The 19,028-nt window shown below is 42.3% G+C and overlaps 1 protein-coding gene across 1 annotated transcript in view; it reads right to left on the minus strand.

Moving 5' to 3' along the window:
* Positions 1–10,482: 10,482 nt before the first annotated feature.
* The window catches only part of SLC25A17 (solute carrier family 25 member 17), a 41,099-nt gene continuing 32,553 nt past the window's right edge, over positions 10,483–19,028 (minus strand). The window contains exons 5-9 of the mRNA XM_069586102.1: positions 18,711–18,827; positions 17,595–17,740; positions 17,411–17,506; positions 15,178–15,260; positions 10,483–11,591 (exon numbers count right to left, since the gene is read on the minus strand). Of these exons, the coding sequence (XP_069442203.1) occupies positions 11,444–11,591; positions 15,178–15,260; positions 17,411–17,506; positions 17,595–17,740; positions 18,711–18,827 (590 nt within the window). The 3' untranslated portion in view covers positions 10,483–11,443. The remainder of the gene's footprint in view (positions 11,592–15,177; positions 15,261–17,410; positions 17,507–17,594; positions 17,741–18,710; positions 18,828–19,028) is intronic.

A 19,028-nucleotide genomic window follows, 5' to 3' on the forward strand; every position in this document is an offset into this window, starting at 1 on the left:
AGCCCGCGCTCTGCAACACGAGAAGCCATTGCAAGGAGCCCAGGCAGCACAGCTAGAGAGTGGTCCCTCCTCGTGCACGCCTAGCCCGCGGGAAGTGGTCCCTCCTCGTGCCTGCGGAGCCCACGGGAAGTGGTCCCTCTTCGTGCACGCGTAGCCCGCGGGAAGCAACGAAGACCCAGCAGTCCAAAAACATTCATTAGAGTATGTTAGATGGATATGCTTCTATGTTATGCTATTTCCGGCACTTATCTGTATCTAAAATCCTCTACTGGCTTGTACTCTCATGCCTCCCTCCATCCCAACACAAGTCCCACAAGGACAAGGGCCTTGTCTATTCTCCTCACAGTGTATCCCCGTTGCTTAGCAGAGAGCTGGCAGGTGGCACGTGCTCAAACATTCTTTGTTGACTTCTTGATTGACAGCGTACCTTTGGCACAAGACAACAATACTTATTAAGCACCATTATTATTAAGTCTTCGCTTAGGTACTAGAGACACAAAGATGAAAACTGCTCCAGGACTTGGAGCAACAGATGAACAATAACATGCGGTAAGGGTGAGGCCAGCATTCTTGTTTTAATTCCACAGTATTCTCTCTGAGCTTATGCATTTACTCTGCGGCTCCCTTCTGTCTGTACACATCTCGAACTTCATTCAGCTCAGACTAAGGAGTACATGTATCATGTTTAGTGTGGGGAAACTACCAAGACACTAACCTTTGGGGCAGCCATATGTTAATTCTGTCAAAATACACATTATCCCAGGGATTGCGACTTTAGGCACTCTAACGAACCTAAATTCTACACTATACCCCACCTCTCCCTCAATACATATACTCAGTGGACAAATCACACTTGGGACACAGTGATGGTGGTGAGGATTTTGAGCCCTTAATCTATCCATGGAGGTAGGTAAGTCAACAGAGAAATATAACTTAATGCAGAAGTTACTTGATAGAGCTCTAGCCCGGGTTCTCTGTTCCACAAATACCAAAGTAAAAAAAGCACACAGAGACCTTTGTGTTAGAGACAAAGCTTGACATTCAAATGATGAGCCTGTTCTTTTTTAACACAGGTATTATTGCATAAATCATACCTTAGGGAAAGATGCTGGGATTCATAAGACTTGAAAGCCTTAGTGAAAGTGTTAGCTGTTCAGCTGTGTCTGACTCTGTGACCCCATGGACTGTAGCCCACCAGTCTCCTCTGTCCATGGGATTCTCCAGGCAAGAATACTGGAGTGGGTTACCATTTCCTTCTCCAAGATGCCAGATTGTTCTATAAACCGCAAAGCAATATATAAAGATCAATTATTATTCATATCTGTATGCCCCAGTCTTTTCAAACATACTGAAAAGTATTTGTGAAATAAATATCTCAAATGTTCCTAGGGGATAGAGCTCTAGTTGGCTACATCTCAGAAGCCTCAATACTTTGAAAATATATTTCAAATTATATGGTAAGATGTACCTGTTAATATTAAAAAAAACACAATACTTCAGTAAAGATTTAAACTAATTTTTAAATTCATGGATTATCAGAATGCCTTTAATCTCTTTTCCCTCTGGCTCTGCCTTTTAATCATTTCCCTGCCTATCAGCAATTCTATCAGATGGTGAACAGAAACAAGCGAATTACTCAGCTATGGATCAGTCCATTTTGCAAGTTTTTATTAGTGTCAATAGAGACCAATAAAGTGGTGGACGCTCCTGGACAAAAACTGTCCATTGGTTCTCTGCCTTCAATTCCTATTGAGACTGAGAGCAGCCGGCTTTAATATCTGGCCAAGAGAAGATTATAAATTGTGGATGATGAATTAAAAGTTTAGGCATAGGCCTGGGGAAAGGGAAAAGTAAAAAAATAAAATTTCAGCAAATACTACTTACTCCATTCTTCACTTTCATAGATTAAAAAGGTTCTTCAAGGTAGTTCTCCACCAAGTTCAAGCCACAGGCCCTATGCTGATTGCTCATCACGCCTAAGAATGCTGTCATTTTTAGTTTAATTGGGAACAAATTTCTCTCGGCATTTCTGACAGCAGTGATTTATTTTTGTTTTATTTATTTATTTTTAATGGAAAGATAATTACAATATTGCATTGGTTTCTGGCATCAGTTCAGTTCAGTTCAGTTCAGTCACTCAGTCGTGTCCGACTCTTTGTGACCCCATGAATCGCAGCACGCCAGGCCTCCCTGTCCATCACCATCTCCCGGAGTTCACTCAGACTCACGTCCATCGGGTCCGTGATGCCATCCAGCCATCTCATCCTCGGTCACATCAATGTGGATCAGCCACAGTGGCTGCAGGGATTTATGATGATGATAAAGGAGGCTGACTGCAATGCCCTCTGGTGGCATAAAGGTTTTCTATAGCTGCAGTTGTATAAAAAAACCCCAAACACAGCCATCTTCTATCAAACAGCTTACTAATAAAGTAAAAAGTCAATAAAAGATAACTAGTAAAATTCTTCTTGGAGAAGGCAATGGCAGCCCACTCCAGTACTCTTGCCTGGGAAATCCCATGGATGGAGGAGCCTGGTGGGCTCCAGTCCATGGGGTTGCTAAGAGTCAGACAACACTGAGCAACTTCACTTATGCTTTTCACTTTCGTGCACTGGAGAAGGAAATGGGAGCCCGCTCCAGTGTTCTTGCCTGGAGAATCCCAGGGAAGGGGGAGCCTGGTGGGCTGCCATCTATGGGGTCACACAGAGTCGGACACGACTGACGTGACTTAGCAGCAAAATTCTTCTTGGACTTTCGTAATGATCATCATCTTAAAGCATTTCTACAGTGGCACTTGCCCAGAGTAACTCCATGTTCACGGGTGATCCAGGGAATGATTCAAAGTAAGTCCCTGCCCTCTAGAATTTGCCCCCTAACAAAGACTTGGGAGCTGGGATACAGACTCGGAACCAAAGCTCAAAGGGAAAACACTGTGGAGAGTATGCCAGCTTTGGCACGTCTGTAGCAGCTTAAATAAGACAGTTTATGTAAAGCACCTAGTATAGCAACTGGAGCATGGTAGGTGCTCAATAAATTATTACGCATCAGCATGTGCTGTTCAATGATCCCAGTCATCTGCCGGAAGAAATCTTATTTTCAGCAAATTGAAACTCCTGTACAATTACTTCTGATACACCTAACTCTGAATTTCATAGGATTGTTACAAGAATTAAATGAAAAAGCATATAAAGCTTCAGTTCAGTTCAGTCGCTCAGTCATATCCGACTCTTTGCAACCCCATGAATCGCAGCACACCAGGCCTCCCTGTCCATCACCAACTCCCGGAGTTCACTCAGACTCACGTCCATCGAGTCCGTGATGCCATCTAGCCATCTCATCCTCTGTTGTCCCCTTCTCTTCCTGCCCCCAATCCCTCCCAGCATCAGAGTCTTTTCCAATGAGTCAACTCTTCGCATGAGGTGGCCAAAGTACTGGAGTTTCAGCTTTAGCATCATTTCTTCCAAAGAAATCCCAGGGCTGATCTTCTTCAGAATGGACTGGTTGGATCTCCTTGCAGTCCAAGGGACTCTCAAGAGTCTTCTCCAACACCACAGTTCAAAAACATCAATTCTTCAGTGCTCAGCCTTCTTCACAGTCCAACTCTCACATCCATACATGACCACAGGAAAAACCATAGCCTTGACTAGACGGACCTTAGTCGGCAAAGTAATGTCTCTGCTTTTGAATATGCTATCTAGGTTGGTCGTAACTTTTCTTCCAAGAAGTAAGCGTCTTTTAATTTCATGGCTGCAGTCACCATCTGCAGTGATTTTGGAGCCCCAAAAAATAAAGTCTGACACTAGCCCCTGGCATACAACTTTTCTTTCCCGTCACACCCAGAATGGAATTTCTCCTGCTGTTTGTCAAAGTAGAGGTGAAGAAAATGTTTCTTTTTCTTTTTAAGGAAGAGAGAATTTTATTTTTAAAAAATATTTATTTATTTGGCTGTGCTGGGTCTTGGTTGCAGCGTGTGGACTTCTAGCTGTGGCATGTGAGAGCTTTAGCTGTGGCATGCAAACTTAGTTGTGGTATATGGGATCTAGTTCCCTGATCAGGGTTCGAACCCAGGAACCCTGTGCTGGGAGCATGGAATCCTAGCCACCACTAGGGAAGTCCCAGAAAATGCTTGACAATGAACATAAAAAGAATAAACAGGATGAAGTTTTAATTTAATAATATAATTTGCAAGAGGCATACCTTTTTAACCCAGGAACTGGATTCCCGGAAATTTTTTCTTAAAGAAGTAATCAGAAAATATAAAGGGAATCATATATAAACGATTTTATCACATTATTCATAAGAGCAAAAAATTGGAAACAACCCAGAAGCCCATTAATAGGAGTCTAACTAGAGAATGGTACATTCATACAATGCAATTCTACATAACAAATTATGACATATTTATTGACAGCAAGTTATATTTGAGATCAAAAAGTTACAAAGTTAGGCATAGTTTGATCTCATTTTAAAAATCCTACCTAAATATATCTGGGAATTTATGTATTTAAACAAGTCTGAAAATAGATATAGTGAAATATTAGCAGTGATTTCTGGACTATAGTAAGAGTATAGGAAGATATATATAAACACAGGCATACAGGAATATATCTTTACTCACTTCATTCTTCTTTTCTGTATTTTCTGAAAAATTTTAATGACTGTGTGTTATTTTATATAACCAAAAAAATCTCCAAAACTAAAAGAAAAACTTTAAACCTCCAAGCAGTACAAGCCAGTGAAAGCTTACTGGATAGACTACCAGGGGGCTGGAATTTGTGTTTTTGACTCCCAATCCTTTGCTTTGCGAACTGAGCCAGACCTGTGTCTCACTTCTCCACCTGCACAGTACAAAAGTAATTAATCCTTTCAATAGAGAGAATAAAGTGAGAATGAATGCATTAGAAAAAAAATCTGTAAATGTCATACCTATAAACTGCTGCTGCTGCTGCTGCTAAGTCGCTTCAGTCGTGCCCAACTCTGTGCGACCCCATAGACAGCAGCCCACCAGGCTCCTCCATCCCTGGGATCCTCCAGGCAAGAACACTGGAGTGGGGTGCCATTTCCTTCTCCAATGCATGAAAGTGAAAAGTGAAGGTTAAAGTGAAGTCGTGTCCAACTCTTAGTGACCCCATGGACTGCAGCCTACCAGGCTCCTCCATCCATGGGATTTTCCAGGCAAGAGTACTGGAGTGGGGTGCCATTGCCTTCTCCGACCTATAAACTAGCTGTAAGTTAAAAGAGGAATAGAAAGGACTTTCTCAATTTTTTAAAAAAGATTTATTTATGGCTGTGCTGGGTCTTCGCTGCTGTGCGCGCATCTTCTCCCGTTGCAGCTGGTGGGAACTACTTCCTAGCTGTGATGCGTGGGCTTCACATCGCAGTGGTCTCTCTTGTTGTGGAGCATGGGCTCTAGGCATGTGGATTCATTACTTGTGGCTCCCGGGCTCTAGAGCACAGGCTCAATAGTTGTGGCGCACAGGCTTAGTGGCCCCACAGCATGTGGGTCTTCCCGAACCAGGGTTTGAACTCAGAACTCCTGCACTGGCAAACAGATTCTTTATCACTGAGCCACCAGGGAAGTCAATACAAAATAGCACAGGTGCACAAGTCTTTGGAGGTGGGTGGGTAGGAGAACACAAAATTCCAGAAAGGCTTCCAGGAAGAGCTGATTCCTAATCTCCACAAGCATAGGAGAAAGACTTGGATTTATGGAGCCACCCTTGGATTCAGAGGCCACAGGCTTCCCTTGAGCCTTGTAGCATCATATAGAGGTTCAGACAGTTCATTACAGAAAGAGTTACACATCTTTAATCATATGTTCCTCTAGGTTTGAAAAGGGAATGCACACACTCGCTCAGAAGGCTTACTTTTAGGGACATCTGAAGAATGTGCTGTGGCAATGTAGAAAGTTCTGGGGTCAGCCTAAATTTTAAATCCTGACCCTCAATCATTGAATGACCACAGATAAATTACCCTTGAAGCCTTAACTATCTTATCTGTTAATGGGAATCAATCTCATGTATTTAGAGTTATTACAAAGGTATCAAGATATATGTAAGTTCATTGTGCCTGGCACTTACCAGGCACTCTGGACGTGAGTCTGAGTGAACTCCAGGAGTTGGTGATGGACAGGGAGGCCTGGCGTACTGCGATTCATGGGGTTGCAAAGAGTTGGACACGACTGAGCGACTGAACTGAACTACACACAGAGATTCCATCACCCATTCTCACAGTTAGTGCCAAACCAAGTTTTCCTTCCCTTTCCCCAGACTGGGTCTCATTTGCTGGGTTCCACAGTTTTACTGCCGTCTATGCGCATTTTTGGAGCATGTTTCCTTGAGTGCTATGCTAGGCACTGGTGCCTTGTCCCCACCTCCCCCTGACCCTCATATCTGTCTCCTAATTTCCTCTCCACTGTCTTTATAGTTATTTTCTATCTTCTCTTTTCTCATGCAGTCCATGGTAAGTTATTTTCTTGTCTCTTGTGTCTCAAGGAACATAATTTTCAGGGGCTACCAGTATGCCCCATAAAGAAAGCACTAACCCAAGGTCCAGTAACTTCTATAGTAAAAATCCTGCGGGGTCACATCAATTGCATTTACTGCATGTAAAAATATTCTACAAGTGAGCCTTTGTATATCTTTGGTATTCTGGTGACAGTCAACACTGCTAGGTAAGTAATTCACCAGCCTAGAAGCAGGGCTCTCCAGAGACGTGTGGTGTTTGGTGCCATGAGGTCACAAGTCTTTAGCTTTTCTAGAGAGCCAAGATGAGACAGTAGCTCAGCCAGTGACTCTGTGCTACTGAACCAGTTCATATTTTACTGATGAACTGATAAACGTTTGGGTGCCTTCATCTGAATGTTGGATTATTGTTCAGTCGCTAAAGTGTTAGTTGCTCAGTTGTGTCCAACTCTCTGCAACCTCCTGGACTGTAGCCCACCAGGCTCTTCTGTCCATGGGATTCTCCAGGCAAGAATACTGGAGTGGGCTGCCATTCCCTTCTCCAGGGGATCTTTGCAACCCAGGGATGGAACCCGGGTCCCCTGCATTGAAGGCAGATTCTTTACTGTCTAGTCAGTCAGTTTAGTCGCTCAGTCGTGTCCGACACTTTGCAGCCCCACGGACTGCAGCATGCTAGGCTTCCCTGTCCTTCACTATCTCCCGGAGTTCACTCAAACTCATGTCCATTGAGTTGGTGATACCATCCAACCATCTCATCCTCTGTCACCCTCTTCTCTTCCTGCCCTCAATCTTTCCCAGTATTAGGGAAAGATGAGTTGGCTCTTTTCAATGAGTTGACTCTTCGCATCAGATGGCCTAAGCACTGGAGCTTCGGCATCAGTCCTTCCAATGAATATTCAGGGTTGATTTCTTTTAGAGTTGACTGGTTGATCTCCTTGCTGTCCAAGGGACTCTTGTAGTGGTTAAAACATAAAATTACTGGGTTTGGCTTCACTTTTGATGAGGTACACAAAAGCCTTCCAGAAAAGAAATGTTCATGATTAAAACAAATGGGAAGACGAAACACTGCCTCAAAGTAAAACGTAGTCGGCTTTCTTGGTTTAAACAGCATTTATCTGGTTCATGTTTTGGTGGTAGATGTTTACTAGACTTCCTGTGGTGATCATTTTGCAATATGTATGCATGTGAAATCACTCCGTCGTAAATCTGAAACTAATAAAATGTTGTATGTCAATTACATCTGAGTGGAAAACCTTGGCATTTATTAAGCACATTTACATGTCATATACTCTGCCAGATGCATACATACATATATATGGGCTTCCCTGGTGGCCCAGTTGGTAAAGAATATGCCTGCAGTGACGGAGACCTAGGTTGGGAAGGAGGGCAAGCCCTGAAGGAGGGCATGGCAGCCTATTCCAGTATTCTTGCCTGGAGAATCCCCATGGACAGAAGAGCCTGGAGGGCTACAGCCCACGGGGTCACAAAGAGCTGGACATGACTGGGCCACTAAGCACACACACACACACACACACACATATACATCTTCACCCAGCCAACAGAAGTGATTACTTGCAAGGCTGGTTCTAAAAATTAAAAATTACACACACACACACACACACACATATAAAATAGCCTTGCCTGGTAATCATTTCTATTGGGCAGATAAACACATAAAAACTAAGAAAGGAGAGAAAATGACTTGTCTGTGGCTAAAATGCTTTTGTTAAAAAAATTAATCTTCATTGGAGTATAGTTGATTCACAGTTCCATGCCGAGACGTCTCTGCTGTATAGCAAAGTAAATCAGCTACATACATACACATATCCCCACTTTTTTAGTTTCTATTCCTACATAGGTAGAGTGTTGAGTAGTAGGTCCCAATTAGCCATCTATTTTATATATAGTGTATGCACGTACCATCTCCCAATCCATCCTTACCCTTGTCCCCCGTGACAAGTCCATTCTCTACATCTGTGACTCCACCCCACGATGCTTTTAAGTGATAGAATGAAAGTCTGAACCTAGCGCTGACTCAAAACCCAGAGTGCTTGCCACTGAACTACAGCTACATCTATTCAGTCATATCCTCCATCAATAATAATACTGTAGTAACAGTCGTCACTAGTATTTATCTAGCTCTTCCCATATGGCAAGCCTTGTGCTAGGAAATTTATATATATGATCTCATTCAATCCTCACAATCACCCTATGAGGTAGGTTTATCACCATCTCCATTTCATAGTTGAGAAAACTGAGTTTTATACCAGTTTGGCAATTGCCTTGTTCCCACAGCTGGTAGAGAGCAAGACCAGAATTGAACTTAGGTCTGTCTAACTCCAGAACCCATTCTCGTAATCATTACACTAGACTGCAGGAAACCCAACTCTCGTCCTGGCTCCAACCAGGCAAGTCATTTGATAGCTGTCTCAATTTCCTTATTAATTAAATGGGAATATGGTTACTTGTCCCCTATTTCACAGAGGTGTTGGGAGTATAAAATGAGAAAGTGTATAAGCTTTAAGAAGGGAAATTGCCATATAAATCTGGGCTTGTTACAAGTTTCACTTGGATCTTCCTTCTCCCACGATCATAAAGGGATTTAGCTGACATTATGAGCTCTCAAATACCCTCGGAGATGGATCGATCGTATTATTGCCTCCACTTATAAAAAAGCTGAAATACGAGATGACATAACTTGTTAGTGGCAGAGCTGAGAATAAAACCCAAGATTCTAACTTCAACTGCTTATGTTCCGATGGTAAATCCTATTTCTGCATTTCAAACTTAACAGTAAAATAGACAAGAATGGACATTTAACCACTTTAAAGCACAGATTAAATGCTTACAGATGAAATTTTCTAACATAATCTCTAAGGTTCTTAATCCTCATTTTCTAGAGAAACTGCATAAAGAATCAGAAAGTCTTCCATTCCCCTTGTATAGAATTCAGCTCCTTAGTTTTCTCAAGCAACTTATTAACAATCAAAGGTTATACAACTGGGTGAGTTATTAACTCGTAGTGAGCTCAGCTTTCACAGGGAACATAAACCTCAAAGTGAAATTGTTCCCTCATAAAATCAGATAAAAAAGAAGTATCAGATACATTCTCACATCATAAACATCCAATATAACTATATATCCTGACTTGGGAATTATTTTAACATATCAACAATTCATAATACCCTGAGCTCAAAATTCAAGTTCCAAAGTGAACATCAAAATTAAAATAATAACAAAATACATATGGTATCTTATGGTCATTCTTCCCCCAAGCTCCCTGCTCATGCCTTGACACACTCACACACACACACTTTAAAATATAAAATATATACATATAATAAAAAGCAGTTAGTGGGGCCAATTCTCTAGCTTTTAGAGAAGTGTCTCAGATTATCATTCCTCTTAGTTTTTGTTTTCCAGAACAACACAATGATCTGTTGATTATTACTAGTCTAATAATCATGTATTTTGAAATTACCACAGGGACGAGAGAGAAAATAAATTTCCACTCTCAAAATGGAACTTAAGTTCTAGTATAGAATGGACACAGACACTTCATTATTACTCGAATTGACTGAATTAGGCTTATAAAGGAAAAACCTGTCATTTTGATATAGGGGCTAAAATAAAGTCTAAAAAAGCTGCTGTTCTACTCATGTCAAGAGAATCTGCTTCTTGAGTGCCTTGAGACGTCAAAATTCATTGTTGACCACATAATGAAAGTCCTACCGACCTGAACATGTGCTGTGGGGTGAACGTAAATGATGACAGAACTTCTGGTCTTTTCACAGGGTGCTCTAATATAATACATTAGTCTACCTGTCCTTCGATATTGAAGGAGCTCTAAGTTCTCTTGAACTTTGATGAGTACAGATCACGTGAGTATCTTGTTAAAACACAGAAGATGATTCAGAAGGTCTGGGGTGTCCAACGAGCTCCCAGGGTGATGTTGATGCTACTGTTTGGGATCCACACTTTGAGTAGCAGGACTCTAAGCAACATTTTCAAACAGAAATAACCTTAACCAGAACTTTATTCTTAAAATATACAGCCTCTACCATGAGTTTATAAAAGAAGACAGTATTCCAGAGCCTAAACAAGGTATCTGCTCCCTTTCCCTTTTCTGTGATTTTGACCAGCTGGTTGTTAAACCCAATGTAACACTGTAAAGGGCAAATTTTAAGAATCGCTTTTGTGCTTAAAATCTACTGGGGCCCATATGGGTGAACACAAAACCTCAAGTTCTGTAATGAAAAGGTTGATTCAAAATAAATATTTTTTAATTATGTCAGATACGAAAGAATAAGTGATGCTTATAAAGAGTTTATAAGAGAATCATTTGGAATTAATAATTTTCATTTCCCCCACAAAATAAATAGTTCACACACTAAAGAAGATATCTTTCCTTAATTAGGAGAAAAAAAGCTCAAGAATAATAGTCATGCCTGTGGCATAGTCATAACATTTTTAGTGAGGAAAATACCAAGATGAAGACGTGCAAAAGTATATAGGAGGAGAATACCAAGAGAATTACATGGTAGCAAATTGGTTGTAGAAGCTGGAGGGCGGGGGGGCAGTGGGGGGCGGGGGCGGGGTTGGTTCAGGGAAAGAGAATAGCTGGTAAATTTAAAAAAGACTTTAACTGGAGAAGATTATACATGACAGCAATAGTCCATTCCCTTCAGGAAAATCAATAAATCCCCATCAAGTTTCATTTTTAGGTTTTCGATCATGTGTGCTTTTCATATGGCCATTGGTCCAACCTCCTCCACAAGACTCAACCAACCATCAAAAAAGTTGAGTTGGCAATGAGTCGAGCTGGAGTCAAGCTGGCTGTAACCGTGCTCGTGTGTGTGCCCTCAGATGCATCTCAAGCCAGCGAGGGCAGATTTCTCCGTGGGAGGGGCAAGTACAGTGGAATCACTTGCCCCCATCTGGAGCACTTCTGAGTGCCGGGGGCGGGGGTGAGAGGTGTCTCAGTGCTTGCGCGTGCTCTTCAGCCCCATGACCATGAAGGTGGCGGCCGTCAGTTTCTCGTAAACAAGGAACATGAGCGCAGCAGTCAGGACCGTCTGCAGCAGCTTGGCTTCAAGGCCTTTGTAGAGTCCCGCAATTCCAAAACGCCTGAAAGGAGAGGAAAAAACAAAAGGTTTTCAAAGAAACATACTATTTGCAAAGGCTTATTCTTAGGATCAAAAGAAGCAATCAAAGTTTTAGATATTAACAGACTTCTGTTACTTAAGTACTTTATCTTTGAAGGTGCTTGGGAATTGATAAAAGTTGATTATTTCTTCAAAGCCATGATTAATCAGCGGAATGCTGACAGTATCTCACAGACAGGGTACAGATCCTAAAATCCTAAAACCATTTTAATGCCAACATCTAAGATTAACAAAGAACTTTTAGATCTTGACTTTAAGGCTCTCCCAACAAAGTTATTTCAACCTAACAGTCCCTAAATGGTAGCAGAGCTGCCAATTGGTTTAGATCATTGTAGCCTGAACAGAACTAGAGAAAGTGACAGGAATGAAAATCTCTCCGAGTCTTTCTGTACATTTGACCTTATAACTGAGTGGTTCTCAAATTTAGTGTATGTCACAATCACTGGGAAGGCTCGGTGAACCACAAATTGCTGGGTTCTATCCACAGAGTTTCCGAAGCATTAAGCCTGGGATGGGACTCAAGAATCTGAATTGCTAATAAGCTCCCAGGTGATGAGGATGACAAGGCCCGCCTGGACACCAGCCCTTTAGAACGACTGCTCTAACCACAGAAAAGAATGCTTCAGCTAGAAACAGAAGCTCAGAGTAAATGACGTCTCCAGAGCTAATTACTGAGACTGAATTAATCTCATCTGCTGGTTCATCAGCAACTCCAGGGCTCTACATAGCACGCATGCGGACTGAGATATTAAAAGTCAGTCAAGTGCTCCATTCAGGAGCTATTCTACATTTTACATACTTGCTATGTGCGAACACCTATTATTTGGAGTGAATCATGTGATAAATAGAAATGAAAAGCCTTGACTAATGAAATTCTAGTTCATTAGCTAACTTATGTTCCCCCAAGAAACCCAAGAAATGCCACCCTAGTGTTTCTCAAGGTGAGATCTGCTAGGAGATAACAGAAAAAAAAAATCTATTTAGTCCCTGTCCTCAGTTCCCGGCACAGAGTTCTAGGAGCTCTTGCTTATAATTTCCTAAGAGAAAAGAACACTAGTAACATTTCTTTATTCTAACAATTGGTCTTTGATTCTAGTTCCTGACACAGAGCTCCTAAATCCCTTAAGTCCTGGGTGGCAGTAGTGTCTTCTGTTCTAATGAGGTGATTCCTGCTGGACTCTTGGGTGGGGTTGGTCACCAGAAAGACCAAGCAAAGATCAGAAGCCACAAATTTCCAGCACCACGTACTATTCTCCAGAGAGGAGAGGGGGCTGGAAATGGAGCGAAAAATATATGTTCTTTATACAGAATTTTGGAAACACATATACTTTTTGTTAATAGTGACTATCTCCTGGTAAAGAGTCAGAAAACAGTGTAGACATGCATGTATTTATAGCTTTATTAAAGTTTAAATGGCTTCAGTTTGACGAGTTTTGACTGACGGGTACATCCGGGAACCATCACCACGTTCAAGGTCATGAACGTATCCATCATCCATCATCCCCGGGGGGATGGTGTCCTCACGTCCCTTTGCCGTCACTGTAGATCGTTTTCTAAGTTTAAGTGATGAGAGTGTGTGTGTGCACAGTGGTGTCCAACTCTTTTGCGACCCCATGGACTGTAGCTCACCAGGCTCCTCTGTCCATGGAAGTTCCCAGGCAAGAATACTGGAGCGGGTTGCCATTTCCTTCTCCAAGGGATCTTCCTAACCCAGGGACTGAACCCACATCTCTCCCATCTCCTGCACTGGCAGGTGGATTCATAAAAGTGGAATCATACAACATGAATTCCTTTCTGTCTGATCTCTTTTATTCAGCATAACTATTCTGAGATCTACCCACATTTTTGCATGTATCAATATTTCTTTTTCCTTTCTGAATAGTATTCCACTGTACAGGTATATCACAGCTTGTACCTACTCATTCAATGATGGACATTTGGGATGTTTCCAGTTTTTGACTCTAACAAATGAAGCTGTTACTAACATTTATGCACAGGTCTTTGTGTAGACATGTTTCATTTGTCTTGGGTAAATATCGTGAAAGGGAATGGCTGGGTCTATAGGAGGCGTATGCTTAACTTTATAAGAAAACGCCACACTGCATTCCAAAGTGCTTGTGCCATTCTGAATTCCCACCAGCAGAGGGAAGTTCTAGTTGCTTCATTCTTGCCAACACTGGGTATGATCAGCATTTTTGTTTTTTTAACTTTACACCAATTCTTTAATTTTTTATCCCAAGCATATTCTATCTTTATAATAAACTTAGTTTAAAATATCTTACATCTAGGAACAGTAATAAAGTTATAATAGCTTCTGCCTCAAAGGTGCTGACCTATTTGATTTCCCCTTTAAATGAAATGGGGAGATGACGACAGTACCTGCCTCAAAGGGCTGCTGTGAGGATTAAGTGAGATTACCCAAGTAGAGCATCTGGCTTAGTGTCTGCCACATAATAGCTCAAAAACGCTAACTCCTCTTGCCACCATCATCACTGTTGCCGTAATTGTGATGACAGCTATTGTTCCTCTGCCTACCCTCCTTCCCTTTCCCATGATGACTGCCAGCTCTCTGACACCCACTTATTTCTATCTACAAGGGGTTTTGGGATACGTCATCCATGGAGCACTACTCAGCAGAGCAGTCTCTATATTAGATTACAGGAGTACTCTCCTTTGTTTCAGGTGTGAAAGTCGCTCAGTCATGCACGATTCTGTGTGACCCTATGGACTAGACAGTCCATGGAATTCTCCAGGCCAGAACAGTGGAGTGGGTAGCCTTTCCCTTCTTCAGGGGATCTTCCCAACCCAGGGGTTGAACCCAGGTCTCCTGCATTGCAGGCGAATTTCTTTACCAGCTGAGCCACAAGGAAAGCCCAAGAATACTAGAGTAGGTAGTCTATCCCTTCTCCAGTAGATCTTCCTGACCCAGGAATTGAACCGGGGTCTCCTGCATTGCAGGCAGATTCTTTACCAACTGGGCTATCAGGGAAATCCCACAGTTCAGGTGTACAGCATTATAATTTGACATCTCTACACTGCACAGTGATCACCACCACAGGTCCCATAATCAGTCATTACCATACAGCTGACTCCTTTCACCCGTTTTGCTCACCCTCAAACCCTCTTCCTCTTTGGTAGCTGCCAATCTGTTCTCAGCACCGATGAGTCTGTCTGAAGATTCCACATATGAGTGAAAGCACACAATATCTGTCTTTCTCGGCCTGACTTATTTCACTTCACAAAACACTCAAGGTTCATCCATGTTGTTGGAAATGGCAGGATTTCACTGGAGGATTCCCTTTCTGAAGAAATCCTGAATATTTGTAACTAATGAAGAATCAAGGACATGAACTTTTCCACAATTTCCCGAAATGCTCTCATGTGTCACTAAGCTCCTAAATGAGAGATGTCTGAGCACAGCAGGCAAGGGAGAAGCGTTCAGGCTGCCACTGCCAAGGCAAAAATACAAGATAAGCAAATCCAACCACTTCTTGGCAGAGACAGCTGTTAAGCGAGAGGACAGAATGTGAAACATCTACAAAGCTCACCTTACTCGCTGGTGAAGGAGATAGAGAACGTTCCGAAGACTCCCCAGTGTCCTGTTTTCTGGGTTGAGTCTGTGACGTCCAAACTAAGGAAGAAGGAACAAGATAAATAATTACCATCTGTTACCGCTTTCTTTCTTAAAAAATTTTATTTATTTACTTGTTTCTTTTTTTGCTGTGCTGCGTCTCTGCTGCTGGGTGTGGGCTGCCCTCTAGTTGCAGTGGCTGGGCTTCTCATTGCGGGGGCTCCTCCTGTTGCCGGGCACAGGCTCAGCAGTGGTGGCGCACAGGCTTAACCGCTCCACGGCACGCAGGATCTCCTCAGGGGAATCAACCCGAGTCTCCTGCACTTGGCAGGTGGACGCTTTACCACTGTGCTACCAGGGAAGCCCTGTTATCACTTTCTTTTAATCTTAATTTCCACTTATGTTGGAGTAACATCTTACAGCACATGGTAATAAAAATACCCTTTTAATATGTGAAAGTGAAAGTGTTAGTTGCTCAATCATGTCTGACTCTTTTGCAACCTGGTAGACTGTAGCCCGCCAGGCTCCTCTGTCCATGGAATTCTCCAGGCAAAAATACTGGAGCAGGTTGCCATTCCCTTCTCCAGGGGAATCTTCCTGACCCAGGGATTGAACCTCAATCTCCTGTACTGCAGGCAGACTCTTTACCATCTGAACCACTAAGGAAGCCCCTGGTGGCTTTTTTAGTATTTAGATTATATTAATCCTCTTTTTTCAATGAAACAAATGAAATATTTCAATGAAATAAGTGAAAATAAGAATTTTTTTTCAATGAAGCAAGCATGAGAATTTTCATTTTTACAGAGAATCATGGGGAAAATTCTACCTCAAAAGAAAAAAACCATGCCCAGGATGAAGATTTAGATACTGATGGAAAGGCTTGCAGTCTTTTAAGAAGTTATGATAAACATTAATCAGTTAGAATCTCTGTAGTCCAAGCTCTTCATGTTATGTTTCTATTATAAAAATGTCAAAATACATTTATTTGACTGCAACTGAAATTCTTTATATTAAGTACCAATTGAAAAATAGTCCACTGGTAAAAATACTTTTAACAGAAGGGAATAATCTTTTCAAACTAAAATACTTTCATTAACGCCTCCATTTTACTCGTTGGTTTAAGTCCTTTGAATTTGTTCTCCCAAACACAACGTGAATCCCTCCCTTTCCACTACCACCTTAGGCCAGGCCACCATCGCATCTCACATGTGACCAAAATAGCCTCCTAACCTGAAAGTCTCTTTTCGTTTAGCCTGAATAGTCACAGTAGTCTTCTCAAATTATAAATCAGATCACATTATTCTCGTCTAAAGCCTTGCAATGGTTTCCTACTGCCGTGAGAATAAAATCCAGTCATCACTCATAGCCGTCCTGCTTCTTTTCTGATCTCCTTTTGAGCCACCTCCAGCCACAGTGGCCTCCCTTTCCGTTGCTAAGATTCATCAAGCTCCTAGTACACCATGTTCCCTCTACCTGGAAAGCTCTTTCTTCTGCTCTTTGCATGGCTGGGTCCTTACCTTCCTTTAAGTCTTGGTTTACACAGGGCTCCTCAGAGGACGCGCCCCAATCATGCCATCTGAGACGATCCCCACTCTGGCCCTCTCCTCTAAATCACAGAATGTGGCTTACTTCCTCGATAGCTCCTTCCTCAATCTGCAGTGACCTATTTATGCTGATTACTTGTTCGCTCTCTCCTCGGTTAACTCCTAAGGGCAGGGACCATGGCTTTTATTCACCACGTGCACCCCAGCTGCTCGCAGAATGGGTACTTAAAAAAATACTTCAAAGAATAAATAATTGAATGAATGAAAAACTAGAAATTTGAAAATACTTCAGAAAAGCTAAATCATTCATTCCTTCTGAAAGAATCTCTGATTCTATAAAGGGAAATCTACCCTGTGCACCAGGCCAATCAACTTGAATGTGAAGGAAGCAAACTCACTATGTTCCCGAGGTCTTTAAAGAACTTCCTCCATACCTGGATTTTCTGAGACAGCAGGTGACCGATGAAATGCAAAGTGTAAACTTTGTTCCAAGCCAAAGAGAAGACCAATTGACAGCCTGACAAGTTAGCAAAATATCAAACAACGGGAAAGTGGCTGAGAAATGCTCCGGAGCACTTCATGGCTTTATTAACACTGCTTCAAGCAGAGAAACCACATTATTTTAGAATGTTGTTTGTCTAAATGCAGGAGAAGCCCAGCACTCACCCTCAGGATTGATTGTACTGTCTGCATAGGATAGGTGACCGTGGTGGCGATTGCTTTGGCGATTGCACCAATGAGGAACACATCCAGGGAAGAAAGCTGCCAGGCAAAGAAAGAATGAACTGCATCAGTCTGCACAGGGAGAAGGTGTCAGGGGTTGTTTGCAGCTTTCAAGATCAGGGCTTACCTTCGTTCGTTTCTTTAAAAGCTGCCGCTTTAAGCCTTCGTAGAACATGAACTGGATGGCAGGATTAAAGACCAGCAGCAGGGAGGGAAAGGTGCCATTCCATAAAGCCAGGATCCCTTCATCCCGGATGATCTGATGAAAAGCATCTAAGAGAGAAATCAAGGACCTTTGAGGACAATCCCCTAACTAGAAAGACAACGTGCCCAGAACACAGGCCAGACTGATTCTATCAAGATTTCCTTCTGGCAATGACAAGTTAATCCGCTAACTGCTCTGGAGAATCAACAGATACTGACAGTCACTGAGTTATTGAGAGACTAATTTCAATTGTTGGCAACCCCTCCTGACAAATCTGGGGTTAGCAGATCAAGTTTTCCTTGGTACTGATCATCTCCACCACCGAGCTCTCTGTGTTACACAGAAAGAATGGGGAACGACAGCCTGTGGGTTTCACAGTGAAGGCCAGTACAGAAAAAGATAAGACAGTGCTCTGGAGTTCATTTTATAGGACTGCCTTTTAAGAAAATCACTGTCCTCATTATAAAGAGGGAAAGATGGGAAAGAAGAACCTGGCAGTGTGATACTATTAAAAAGCAGAAGCTCAAAGATATCAGACACTAATTTTGTATCTTTATCCAAAGAAAACACTGGGGGAGAAAAAGTAGCAGATTATTCTTCAGAAATATTCATCCCCTCCCACCTTCACTCTATGGGCTATACTCCACGGGTATATTTCTCTACCCATTGTCTTGAGGCTTGGCCATTGGAGTGCATTGGCCAAGACAATGGTAATAGACAAGATGGAAACAGGGGCTTGAAATGTGGTTGTATGATCGGGCGTGTCTTCCTGTGCGCTTGCTGTCGCCAAGAGAAGAATATCCTGAGGCTGGTCCCAGGAAATGGAAGAGAGACGCATGGAGCTGAGACTCCTAGGCTGGAGTCAGCTTAGATGAATCAAATCCTTGCCAAACCACAGACACAGGAGCTAAACAAATGCTTACTGTTGGACACTGAGATTTGAGGCTGTCCATTAATGTAGCTTTATCATGGTGATAAATTCCAGATACAAAGAGAAAAGAGAGCCTTTAAAAAGAAACACATCCAAAAGACACTCACCAATGATACCACTGTAGTTGGTCGGTACGATGTCTTCATTCCTAAATTTTGCCCCCTGCAGCTTCAGTCTGGTGTTTACCACCCAGAGTGGAGTCGTGAGCAGCACATTCACCACCCCTGTAAAGAGAAAGGGGGCAAGACAAAGGGAAAGCAAAATGTAACCTTTATGTTAAAGCTAAACGCATCCATGTTCCAGTTATTTTTCTGCTGACCTACTAGGAGACCTGAGGTAAGGTGTCCCTTTGTGCCAAGGTACAACACAAGCCACCACTGTTAGAAGCAATTCGGAAGCCTTGCTCAGAGCGGGCTGGCCGGCAG

Source organism: Ovis canadensis, chromosome 3 (genome assembly GCF_042477335.2).
Source record: "Ovis canadensis isolate MfBH-ARS-UI-01 breed Bighorn chromosome 3, ARS-UI_OviCan_v2, whole genome shotgun sequence".
NCBI lineage: Eukaryota > Metazoa > Chordata > Mammalia > Artiodactyla > Bovidae > Ovis > Ovis canadensis.